The 13564-nt window shown below is 41.4% G+C and overlaps 1 protein-coding gene across 3 annotated transcripts in view; it reads right to left on the bottom strand.

The window, feature by feature from the left end:
• KIZ (kizuna centrosomal protein) overlaps positions 1-13564 on the bottom strand; it is a 120188-nt gene that overhangs the window by 72365 nt on the left and 34259 nt on the right. For all 3 annotated transcript variants that reach the window (XM_036322772.1, XM_036322771.1, XM_036322773.1), the window contains 2 exons: positions 7418-8063; positions 6722-7034 (listed from right to left, as the gene is read on the bottom strand). In XM_036322772.1, the coding sequence (XP_036178665.1) occupies positions 6722-7034; positions 7418-8063 (959 nt within the window). The remainder of the gene's footprint in view (positions 1-6721; positions 7035-7417; positions 8064-13564) is intronic.

Genomic DNA, 13564 nt, shown 5'->3' with positions numbered 1-13564 from the left:
GGATCCAGGGACAGAAGAAACCAGAGGCACAATGAGATGGTGGACGGGCTTATGGAGGGCTTAGGTAGTGGTCAGACCCTAAAATAAGTCAGTATGTCACTTCTCCAGGATAAGTGAGTCTCCTAGGGGCCAATTAACTCTGAGGAATGGGAATGGGGTCCAATACAGTCACCCTCCACTGAAGGGGAGCTCAGATCAGTCAGGCAGATGTCTCTCTGCAATCTGACTCAGTGCTCAGGGTCCCCCTCCATGATGACCATGAAATGGGAGTGGCCGCACCCAGGGAGGGCACCTGCAGGAAAGGGACAGGCACGGAGCTGTTAATGGCCTCCTGCTGTATGAGTATCTATAAATCAAATATTACAGGACTACTGCAAAGATGATGCTGGATTGCTGCTGGGCCTTTCAAAGGGTCAGCACTAAATTAAAGTGAAGAAGTGAAACAATTTATTATTCAAATACTCATTCACTTAACAAGCTGCTAAAAGAATTCCAAAGACAAAAGAAGAAACAAGAAAGTAGATGATAACAAATTATCAGTAGAAATGAATAAATGGATTAAATGTAGAGGAAAGTCAGGGAGGATGAGAGCAAGAAAACAATAAAAGCTAACTGGGTAGACCCTAGGAACCAGGTGAAAAGCTTTTCTTGTTAGTGTCAGAGTTCAAGGGGCGTCAGACAAGCACATCCCTAATTCCGGGTAAGTACACCTTTCCTGAAGCAGGACAAGGTAGCTGGCTGCGCATGTCTGGGATGAAGAGATGAGGAAAAGACCTACTATCCCTGGCTGTGTCCCTTGGCCTCAGGGGTGCTATACTCTGCCACGTGAGCCACTCCTTTGGTTGAAGTAACAATAGTTCCCTAGAGATGGGCCATGGTACCTTGTCTACAAAGCCTTTGCTTAAACTGCAGTTCTCCCCTGAAATCTGGAATGGCTAATCTTCTTCAACCAATCATCACAGCTATCCTGGTAATCTACTGCTGTGTAACAAGCTAACCCAAAGTTAGTGGTGCAAAACAATAACCAACAGCTTTTTGTTATGCGCTATGCTCATGGCTTCTGTGGGCAGGAATCTGTACAGGGCACAATGCAGGGGGTTCATCTCTGCTCCTAGGGTAAAGGAAACGAAGGAGAAAATAAACAAATGGGACTACATCAAAATAAAAAGCTTCTGCACAGCAAAAGAAACCATCAGCAAAACGAAAAGGGAGCCCACTGTACGGGAGAACATATTTGACAATGACACATCTGATAAAGGATTAATATCCAAAATATATAAGGAACTCATACAACTTAAAGACAAATAATTGAATTAAAAAATGGGCAAAAGACCTCAATAGACACTTCTCCAAATTGGACATACAGATGCCAAGAAACACATGAAAAATGCTCAAGGTCACTGACCATCAGAGATGCAAATTAAAACGACAATGAGGTATTACCTCACACCTGTCAGAATGGATACCATCAACAAATGACAAGTGCTGGTGAGGATTTGGAGAAAAGGGAAGCCTAGTACACTGCTGGTGGAAATGCAGACTAGTGCAGCCACTATGCCAAACAGTATAGCTTCCTCAAAAATTCAAAATGGAACTGCCATTTGACCCAGTGATCCCACTCCTAAGAATATATGCTAAGAATCATGAAACACCAATCAGAAAGAATATATTCACCCCTATGTTCATAGCAGCACAATTTTCAATAGCTAAGATCTGGAAACAGCCCAAGTGTCCATCAGTGGATGAGTGGATAAAGAAGCTGTGTTACATATACACCACGGAAAACTATGCAGCAGTAAAAAGAAGGATCTCTTACCCTTTGAGATAGCATGGAAGGACCTGGAGATTATTATGCTAAGTGAAGTAAGCCAGTCAGAGAAAGACAAGTATCACATGATCTCACTTATATGTGGAATCCAATGAACAAAATAAACTGATGAACAAAACAGATCCAGAGACATGGAAGCATGGAACAGACTGATGAATCTCAGAGGGAAGGAGGGGGTGGGGTGGGGTTGGGGGGTGGGAAGAGAGTAACCAAAGAACTTATATGCATATATGCACAACCCATGGATGCAGACAATAGTGTGGCAAAGGCATGGGAGGGAGGGGTCAATGGGCGGAAAAGGGGGTGTCTGTAATACTTTCAACAATAAAGATAAATTTAAAAAGATAATAATAGAAAGGAATGAGATTTTAAAAAAGCAATAGATGGGATCAAATTGGATTATTTGAAGAAATTAATAAAATAGACAAATCTTATGCAGACATGATCAATAGAAAAACAGGGCAGACAAAAAATTATGAGAGAAAAGGGAATAATTATTGACACAGTAGACATTCTAAAATATAAAGTATGCTCACAAATGTGAAAACTTAGAAAATAGATCTCTTTATAGTACATTATACATTTTCAAATTTGACTCAAGATGAATGAAAACCTGAATATACATATGAGCACTGAAGAATAAGTAATCAAATAACAATTGAGGGAATTGACATCAGTAGACCTGCCTTGCAAGAAATGTTAAAGCAAATTGTTCATGCTGTAACCCAGCCGTGGGCAAACTACGGCCTGTGGGCCGGATCCGGCTCGTTTGAAATGAATAAAACTAAAAAAAAAAAAAAAAAAAAAGACCGTACCCTTTTATGTAATGATGTTTACTTTGAATTTATATTAGTTCACACAAACACTCCATCCATGCTTTTGTTCCGGCCCTCCGGTCCAGTTTAAGAACGTATTATGGCCCTCGAGTCAAAAAGTTTGCCCACCCCTGCAACCTCTGCAAGTGCTTCAGTATCCCCCACACCTGCCTTTGCTCCAGGCCACCCACCTCCTCTGACTCAGGCCAGCAGCCTGTGGTGAGATGGTTGGCAAAGGCTGGGAACCAGGTTTCAGTTGGTCAATGGGGATGTCTTTTAACATCTGTACAGAACCCCCTAGTGGTAATGACCGCAATTACTGCTTATTTTGCTGAGGATCAAATCTCAGGAATACTGCCTGGTTCTGGACTTTTGCAGTGTAAACCAAAATAAAGATAAGGAAAGTCTTAGTTTTTTTCAGCTCAAAATAGGTAGCGAACAGGAGAGGCACAGGCGAGAATGGGGAATGAAGTGCCAGGTAGAACATGAGGGGATACACTAATAGCCCTCCTGGCTGGCACAGGGTTATTTTTTCGAAAGCGTAATGCACAACCTTACTTTGGGAACAAAAACCAGAATGGGGTGACGAGAAATATCTCAGGGGCCACCAATGTTGAACGGCAGAGGCCATGTCCAGGAAAAACAAGTGATAGTGGTGAAGGAGAAAAGCAACCGAGAAAAGATACCTGCAGGCATCATCACTTCTGAAAGACACTGGATCTAAAATATGCTTCCAGATCCACTTAAAGCGAACTAGGGTAAATTCGAAAAGAACACAGTTGGAACCTATTATTCCAGGCAATATAATTTTCAGCAGCAACTCTTTCTCAGCTGCAAGAACTTTCTATATTTAACTTTGAAGAGGGACTAAATTAAAATCAAAATCACTGGATGAGATCAGCTTTTTATGACCTTGAGAAAGCAAGGCTTTCATTTGACTTAAAAGGCAGCACTACATTTTGCTCTCAGTAGTACTCCAAGGGAGAAAGAACAAAGGAGCTTTGCAAGTACTTCGTTCAAGCTTGAAGAAGGGCACATAGCACTCCATCAGCTTATCTGAGGTTGGAAGGCACAAAAATCAATATGGACAGAGCAAAAGGTCAAACTGGCACTGCTTAGTTTTATTTCCCTTTTCTAATTAAAGAATCAAATTTGCTTCTCGATCTTCCTTATTCAACCTTATAAAATTTATCCTTGATGATACTGCCATTATTTAGGCGGTAGAGGAGGGAGGTAGCCCAGGATCCTAGTTCAGAATGCAGACTCTGGATCCAGATAAGCTATTTTGTGACTGAACATAACCTCTCTGTGTCTCAGTTTCCTTCTCTATAAAATGGTGCTGATAATAGGAATAAATAATTATAAATGAAGCGCTGACACAGGCCCTGGCACAGAGGTGGTGCTATTGATCAGTACATCGCCGTCATGCTTGTGATGTGTGTGGTAGAGCACAGAAACTTGGAGCATGACCTGTCAGTTTGGATGCTAGCTGCTCTTCCAACCAGCTCTGGGACCTGAAAAGGCTCTTTAATCTTTCTAACCTTACTGGAAACACTCTGCTTGGTGTCTGCAGCACACCTCGGTTCTCCTTGGTCTTCACTAAGCCTCGCCTCAGATCCTTTTCTGGCTCTTTCTGCTCTTCCTGATCTTGGATACGGAGTCAGACCTTGGTCTGCTTTCCTAGTTATGCTTACACCCTAATGTTCTTCTCAGGGAAATAACTTTAAAATGCTTATACTCTGATTCAGTAAAATTACAGGATACAAAATCAACACACATAAATCAGTTGCATTTCTCTACATTGAACAATCCAAAAAGAAAATTAATAAAACAATCCCATTTACAATAGCATCAAAAAAAATAAAATGCTTAGAAATAAACTTAACCAAGGAGGCAAAAGACTTGTATACTGAAAACTACAAAACATTGTCGAAAGAAATTAAAGAAGACAGAAATAAATGAAAAGATATCTTGTGTTCATGGGCAAAATCCCAGTGGCATTTTTTAAATAAATAGAAAAACAACCCTAAAATTCACATGGAACCACAAATGACCCTGACTAGCCAAAATGATATTGAGAAAAAAGACCAAAGCTGGAGGACTCACACTTCCTGATTTCAAAACATTACAAAGCTACAGTAATCAAAATAATATAGTACTGGCATAAACACAGATATATAGAACAGAATAAATCCATGCATATACAGTCAATTAGTCTTTGATAAGAGTGTTAAAAATACACAATGGGAAAAATACACAAAGTCTCTCTCTTCAACAAACGGTGTTAAAAAACTGGATGGCCACATGCAAATAAATGAAAGTGGATCCATGCTGTACATCATAAACAAAAATAAACTCAAAATGGATTAAAGACTTAAATGTAAGACCTGAAACTATAAAACCCTTGGAAGAAAATATAGAGGGAAAGCTGCCTGACATTGGTCCTAGCAACAATTTCTTGGATATAACACCAAAGCACAGGCCACAAACACAAAAATAAACAAGTGTAACTATATCAAACTAAAAAACTTCTGCACGGCAAAGGAAACTATCAACAAAATGAAAAAGCAACCTACAGAATGAGGGAAAACGTTTGCAAATACTATATCTAATAAGAGATTAATATCCAACATATATAAAGAACTCATATAACTCAATAGCAAAAAAATCCAATGAACAATGTGCAGAATGATCTGATTTTTTCCAAAGAAAACAAACAGATAGCTAACAAGTACACAAAAAGGTCCTTGACATCACTAATCATCACGGAAATGCAAACCAAAACCACAATGAGATATTTCACACCTATTAGAATTGCTATTATAAAAAAGAAAAGAGCCCTAACCGGTTTGGCTCAGTGGATGGAGCGTCGGCCTGTGGACTGAAGGGTCCCGGGTTCGATTCCAGTCAAGGGCATGTACCTTGGTTGCGGGCACATCCCCAGTGGGGGGTGTGCAGGAGGTAGGTGATCCATGTTTCTCTCTCATCGATGTTTCTAACTTTCTATCCCTCTCCCTTCCTCTCTGTAAAAAAATCAATAAAATATATTTTTAAAAAAAGACAAGAAATAAGTGTCAGCAAGAGTGTGGAGAAAAGGGAATTCTATCCTTGTGCACTGTTGATGAGATTGAAAATTGGTTCAGAAGTTACAGAAAACATTATGATGATTCCTCAAAAATTTAAAAATAGAATGACTATATGATCCAGCAATTTCACTTCTGGTTATTTATTCAAAAGAAAGCAAAAGACTAACTTGAAAAGATATATGCATCCTCATGTTCACTGCAGCATTACTTACAATAGCCAAGACACGGAAGCAACCTAAGTGTCCATCGATGGATGAATGAATAAAAAAATATATGTATACAATGGAATACTATTCAGGCACAAGAAGAATAAAATAAATCCATTTTCAATTCTCACCTGAGGATATTTTTTCCTTTGATTTTTTTAGAGAGAGTGGAAGGAAGGGAAGGAGGAAGAGAGAGAGAGAGCGCCTTTATGAGTTAAATACTATAAGTGCTCAAAATATATAACACTGATGTTATTCCAAGTTAACATGAAAAATTTCAATGTCCTCATATTTACATTCAGAAAGGAAAGCTGGCTTAGATATACCCTCAGAAGAATTCATTAACTCCTATTTAATCAAATGACCAGAATACTACTTTGGCAAGTGATGTAGGGATTAAGCAACTTAATTAGATATAAGTTCTTAGTCGCTAAAGCTGAATTCCTAGTAAGTTTAACAGTTTGCTACTTTGTGTGCTATCAGAACTTTAAAATGATTTATTTTCTAAAAAGATGGAGGGTAGGGGGAATAACTTATGAATTAACCAGAGATTGTTGGGATATGATTATAAACTGCTAATCACCTTAAATTCAACAATAATCAGATTTTTAAAGCTACTTCATAAAAAAGGAAAAAAAATAAAATTTTATCTAAAAGACTACTTATGAGACTTAAGGAACTTACACATTCATGACTGAGTGTGCAATAATACATTCCATGTGAACTGGTCTCTAAAAATGTCTATAATTCAACACAGAACAGTGAAAAAAAAATTGAATGGCTTACTGTCTTGGTGAGTTAGTAGAGGATTCCTTTTCTGAATCAGGAGAGCTCATGGTTTGCAAAATACAATTATGTTTTTCAGTGGATGGGGCATCTCTTTCTTGCTTGGAGCGGATTAATTTTAAGGCCTCTATTCCATCTTCTCCCTCCATCTTGTCACCTGGATTTGGTTGTGGTTCCAGGCTCTTTAAAATCAGATCATCTTCACTTACAGAAACGGTGAGGTCACTGCTGCTGTTCAAACTGTCCTCCTCCCACTCTTCCTGCATTTTTCGGAAGGGCTTCTGTGACTCTGGGTCTGCATGAGGAAGATGATCTGTAAGAGGGGATATGATTAGATTACTGATCACTAACCTCAGGGAGAAGCAAGGTAAGATGTTCCACCTCACAGACGGAATTACTTCACATCGAAAAGCATATAGCAACAATCCACAACTCATTATAGTATATAAAAACTCATTAAAATATTTTTTAAAATATCACAGTGGGTTTAAAAATGAGATTAATTTTTTTTGCAAAGATATTTCCACATGCCCACTTAAGAACTCATTAGAATGGAATTTGTTGGCAAAGACACTATTTTGTTTTTTGACAAAGATTAAAATTAGTGCATATTTTGTTCTTACATAAGACCAATACCAACTAGAAAAACTAAATACCAAACAAAAATCAGCAAATAATCTCAGCCTCTCACCCCACCTGAGAAAACTTCCCCAGCGGAATGCTTGTCTTGGGAACACTTGTTTTCAGATGCACAGTACTCTGAGACTGATAGCAGAGAGGTAGGCGGTCTGGCTCTTTCTTCCTTGACTTCAATATGTTTTTGTGTCAGTATTTCTCTCTCCGATCCCTCTGATCTGCTGGAACTGTCACACTTTAAATCAGTGGTTCTGTTCTCTGGACTTAATCTTTCCTGTAACGGGGAATGAAGTTCAGCAGAATTTTTGCCTTCAGATAAATTACTCTTGCCATGACGTGTGTTGCTTCCTATCTCCAGGCAATGAGTTTGTTCCTCCTCAGACAGAACGCTGGCTGTGACTAGCATTTTCTCACCAATCTGAAGAGATGTCTTTCCATCTATTTTGTCAGACTTATTTAAGCACTCTGTGTCACTATTAGTTTGTACTACATAGCTGTCTGTCACATTACAGTTCTGGGCTGTCTGTTGGTGTGAATGTGGGTCAGGAATTGAAAAGTTCTTTGTGGGTTGGGGAGATTTCTGCTCTGTACTGAAATCTCCAATGCTTGAGACGGCTGACATTTGGCGGCCCATAAAGCTTGTTGCTGGTTGATACAATCCTCTTGACATGGCTGTTTCCGAGTTAATTCCTGCCTGCACTGCAACCTACAGCACCAAAAGAGATGTGAGTTAAGCATATTTATTGTGCATGAATAATTAGGTTGTTCAAGTTGTTTTCAGAAATGAAATGAGGTAAAGGAAACATGACCAATGAAATCAACAACTACTACATTTTATAAATCTTATAGCTTCCTTCAAAATGAAGAGCAAAATCCAGTATAGTCCACACTACTTACTTTTAATAACAACATTGGTTCAAAAAGCAAAATATTGTTCAGGAACTATGAAATCTGTATTTTTCAAAAAGAGACGCATACATTGCATAACAATGTGAATGCACTTAATTTCACTGAATTGTATACCTAAACATCATTAAAACTGTAAATTTTATGTTATGTATATTTGACCAATTTTTTAAAAAGCCATGTATTCTAACCACTTTCCACAGACAAGTTTGAAATTGATGGAGCTAGGGAGATATTTGACAAAGGGGGGGGGGGGGGGGGACAGGAGCGGGTAATATAAATGACTATTGTAGGTTTCAAAACTCTATTTCTAGTTTTATGTATAATATAAAAACTTTTAATAATCACATTCAAGATTACATTAAAATATATGCATATGCGTAAAATAATCATAATTTCCAGTCAAAGGGCAAATAACAGGTTTTTTTCTGAACGTTTTCAAGTACTTTTAAAGATGTTTAAAGCAATTTAAATTTATCGGCATGTCTACAGGGAGAAGAACATTTTTCTCTTTCTTAAAAAAGAGGTGAGGGGGAGGAAGGAGTGGAGGCAGAGAAAAATAAGCAATTGGTTTCGTGGTTTGATGAAGGACACACATGGGAAGAACTAGAAGTAACAGGTATGAAGCTTTTCTTCCAAAGGGACCAAAGTATCTCCACATACATAATAGAATTTAGTTCACAGACTCCACAGAATTGATGGGAAAGTGTATTTGCATCCCTCCTCTTCAGATGGAAACCTGGGGTCCAAAATTTAAGAGAGAAAATGTCATACACATAGTTGCAACAGAATCTAAGTCTTCCTTCTCTTCAAGTATATTGTCTCTTCTACTCCCAAAAATGAAAGAAACAACCTTGAAGTTAAAAATAAATGAACAGGCTTATTTCGTTTAAGTCAGTCACAGAAAGACAATTATCACATGATCTCACTTATATGTGGAATATAAAGGACAAAAACCAACGAACAAAATAGGTCCAAAGGCATGGAAGCATGGAACAGATTGACAGATCTCAGAAGGGAGGGCAGGGCAGAGAATAACCAAAGAACTTATCCTATCTAATAAAAGAGAAACATGGTAATCAGCGTACGACCGCTACCCTTCCCATTGGCTCATCAGGGCGATATGCAAATTAACTGCCAGCCAAGATGGCGGCCGGCAGCCAGGCAGCTTGAAACTAACATGAGGCTTGCTTGCTTCAGTGACGGAGGAAACCAACGTTCCCTGCCTGCCTTGCTGGCCTCTGAGCCTGCAGTTTGAAACACTGTAACAAATATAGAAGCTAAACAAAACCCCAGAAACCTGCTTTCAGTGAGCCTGGATCTCAGAGCTGGAGTTATACAGTGTTTCAATTATAGAACCCAAACAAACTAGATACCTGCTTTCAGCAGCAGAGGCCTCAGAGCTGGAGCCAGAGCTAAAGCTGGCCCAGAATAAAAAAAAAGAAAAAAAGGAGCAGTTGGGAGCTTCAGTCACCCGTCAGCCTGAAAACAGCCCTCAGCCCCTCACCCAGACTGGCCAGGCACCCCAGTGGGGACCCCCACCCTGAAGGGTGTGTGACCAGCTGCAAACAGCCATCATCCCCTCATCCAGGCTGGTCAGGAACCCCAGTGGGGACCCCCACCCTGAAGGGTGTGTGACCAGCTGCAAACACCATCATCCCCTCACCCAGGCTGGCCAGGCACCCCAGTGGAGACCCCCACCCTGATCCAGGACACCCTTCAGGGCAAACCAGCCAGCCCCACCCATGCACCAGGCCTCTATCCTATATAGTAAAAGGGTAATATGCCTCCCAGCACCGGGATCAGCGAAGCCGCGAGGCCTCCCAGCACCAGGATCAGCGGAGCCGCGAGGCCTCCCGGCACCGGGATCAGCGTGACAGGGGGCAGCGCCCAAACCCCCTGATAGCCCTGCGGCTCTGTGTGTGACAGGGGGTGGGGCCACAACCTCCCTATCTGCCCTGCTCTGTTCGTGACAGGGGAAGGCGCCCCAACCTCCTGATCAGCCCTGCTCTGTGCCTGATACGGGGGAGCTCCCCAACCCCCTGATTGCCCTGCGGCTCTGTGTGTGACAGGGGGCAGCGCCCAAACCCCCCCCCCCCCCCCCCCCCCCCCGCCACGGGCCCTGATCTGTGTGTGACAGGGTAGAGCCATAACCTCCCCATCGGCCCTGCCCTGAGTGTGACAGTGGTGGCGCCCCAACCCCCTGATCGGCCCTGCTCTGTGGGTGATAGAGGGCGGCGCCCCAACCCCCTGATCCACCCTGCTCTGTGTGTGACAGGGGGCGGTGCCCCAACTCCCCTATCGGCCCTACTCTGTGAGTGACAGGGGGGAGCTCCTCAACCCCCTGATGGGCCCTGCTCTGTGCGTGACAGGGGGGAGCTCCCCAACCCCCTGATGGACCCTGCTCTGTGTGTGACAGGGTAAGGAGCCCCAACCCCCCTGATGGACCCTGCTCTGTGCGTGACAGGGGGCAGCGCCCCAACCCCCTGATTGGCCCTGCTCTGTGCGTGACAGGGGGTGGCACCACAACCTCCCCATCGACCCTGCCTTGAGTGTGACAGGGGGCGGTGCCCCAACCCCCCAATCGGCCCTACCCTGAGCGTGACTGAGGGTGGCATTGCAACCTCCCAATCCGCCCTGCTCTGTGCATGACAGGGGGCGGCACCCCAACTCCCCAATTGGCCCTGCTTTGAGCCCAACCAGAGGCTGCACCTAGGGATTAGGCCTGCCCTCTGCCACCCGGGAGCAGGCTAAGCCAGCAGGTCGTTATCTCCCGAGGGGCCCCAGACTGCGAGAGGGCACAGGCCGGGCTGAGGGACCCCCACTTTGCCCCCGAGTGCACAAATTTTTGTGCACCGGGCCTCTAGTATGCATATATGCATAATCCACAGACACAGACAACAGTGTAGTGAAGGCCTGGGGGGTGAGGAGGGGGTGGGAACTGAGTGGAGGTGGAAGTGGGGGGCGGAGGGGGGGACACATGTAGTACTCTCAACAACAAAGATTTTAAAAAATGAAGAGGGATGTCAGAGAAATTGTGGAACAAGGACCTCTCAAAATTGCTCCACAGAAGAAATAATAATGCTGGAAAACTCTTTAGGATATCTTTTCAGAACTCTGAAAATTAACCAAAGGCTTGCAGCTATCTGGGAAGAATTTATGGTGTTTTTAACTTGCTTTATTTCCATTTCCCCACCTCAAATCTGTGGTAACCTTGAAAACTAATAACCTGAAATTACAGCTTGTAAAACAGCAGCCTAGCAGACATGGAATGGAGCAGAGCAGGAATAGAACTCATTCCAAGCCTCATTCCCAGAGAACTGCCATTATTTGAACTGTCTGGTGTTTCCCTGGAAGACAGCACCAGACTGTCTTTATTTGACCGGACATAGACCTGACACATTGTAAACTGCGTTTTCTCTGGGGCGATTTATTGAAAATAATCAGAGGCAAGTTTTTAACACTGAGGTTTCCTAAGGCAGTGGATAACAGTTGGGCAACTAAAAAAGTCTTAAGAGGAAAAGCTGGTAAATGTGATATCCATAGTGTGCTTTAAAAGGCTTGAAATCTAGATAATCAGCCACATGTAAGGGCTGTGAGCATGCTCAGGAAAAGTCTGAGAAGGGCCTAAGCTTTCATCTGAGGTTGACCTTGAGGCTTTGTACAAGCATAAAATGAAGACTAAGGTAAAGTTTTAAACTGCCTGATGAGTGTTGAAGGTGTGCCCCACCATACACCTAAAGCCCTTTGGCAAAGACTGTGCAACTTACTGGTTTCAGACATTTAAAGAAAGTTTTGTCTAATCATTAGTTGGTCACCAAGCTAATTGAACAGAAACTTTAGTGATCATACATGGCAAAGTTCAGAAAGTCACTAAACAAACAAACAGCAATAACAAATTCGGAGCGGGGGGTAGAGGGGGAGAATCTGATGTTCAGAGTAGCCATATTTTATTATTTAAAATGTCCAAACATCCACAGAAAATTATGAGATATTAAAGGAAGCCAGAAAGTATGGTCTATACCAGTGATGGCGAACCTTTTGAGCTCGGCGTGTCAGCATTTTGAAAAACCCTAACCTAACTCTGGTGCCGTGTCACATATAGAAATTTTTTGATATTTGCAACCATAGTAAAACAAAGACTTATATTTTTGATATTTATTTTATATATTTAAATTCCATTTAACAAAGAAAAATCAACCAAAAAAATGAGTTTGCATGTCACCTCTGACACGCGTGTCATAGGTTCGCCATCACTGGTTTTTACACTGGAAGAGGGGGGAGCAGACAAGCCCAGACAGTGGACTTACTAGGCAAAGGCTTTAAATTAGCAATTTTAAATATGTTCAAAGAACTAAAGGAAAGCATGTCTGAAGACTAAAGTATTCGAATAATGTCTAAACAGAGACTATCAATAAAGAGATAGAAATTATATTTTTTAAAAGAATCAAACAGAAATTCTGCAATTGAAAAGTACAATTGCCAGAATATAAAATTCACTACAGGGGCTCAATATCAGATATGAACAGGCAGAAGAAAGAATCAATGGGCCTGACTATAAGTCAATTAAGATTATCCAGACTGAAAAAAATAAGAAGGAATGAAGACAACTTAACGAGTTTCAGAAACCTGTGGGATACCATCAAACTTATCAACCTATGCCTAATGAAAGCCTCAGAAGGGGAAGAGAAAGAGAAAGGTGCAGAAAGAATTTTTTTAAAATGATCATGAGGAGAACCAAGATAGTGGCGTAGGTAAATGCTGGTACTCACTGCCTCCTACAACCACGTCAAAATTACAACTAAAATACAGAACAACCATCATTCAGAACCACCTGAAAACTGGTGAAATGGAAGTCCTATAACTAGAGAAATAAAGGAGAAAGCACAGGTGGAGAGGGGTAAAGTGGGGGGGGGGGGGGGGAACAGGGGTATCTATACTCTCAACAATAAATATTTTAAAAATAAAAGAATAAAATAAATTAAAAATTACTGTGAAAACTTCTCAAATTTAGAAAAAAAAGCATTATTCTAAATATCTAAGAAGCTCAATAAAGTCCAAGTATAATAAATTCAAACATATCCTCACCTAAGCACATCATAATCAAACTATTGAAAGTCAAAGAAGGAGGGAGAGTCTTAAAAGCAAAAATAGAGAAGTTATTCCTCACATACAAGGGATCTTCAAAATGATTAACAGGTGATTTCTCATTAGAAACTGTGAAGGCCAGTAAGGAATAGGATAACATAAAGTGCTGAAAGAAAAAGACGGTCAATCAAGAATCCTATATCCACCAAAACA

Source organism: Myotis myotis, unplaced genomic scaffold, assembly GCF_014108235.1.
Source record: "Myotis myotis isolate mMyoMyo1 unplaced genomic scaffold, mMyoMyo1.p scaffold_m19_p_9, whole genome shotgun sequence".
In the NCBI taxonomy this organism is placed as follows: Eukaryota; Metazoa; Chordata; class Mammalia; order Chiroptera; family Vespertilionidae; genus Myotis; species Myotis myotis.
This window is presented reverse-complemented; position numbering and strand designations above follow the sequence as displayed.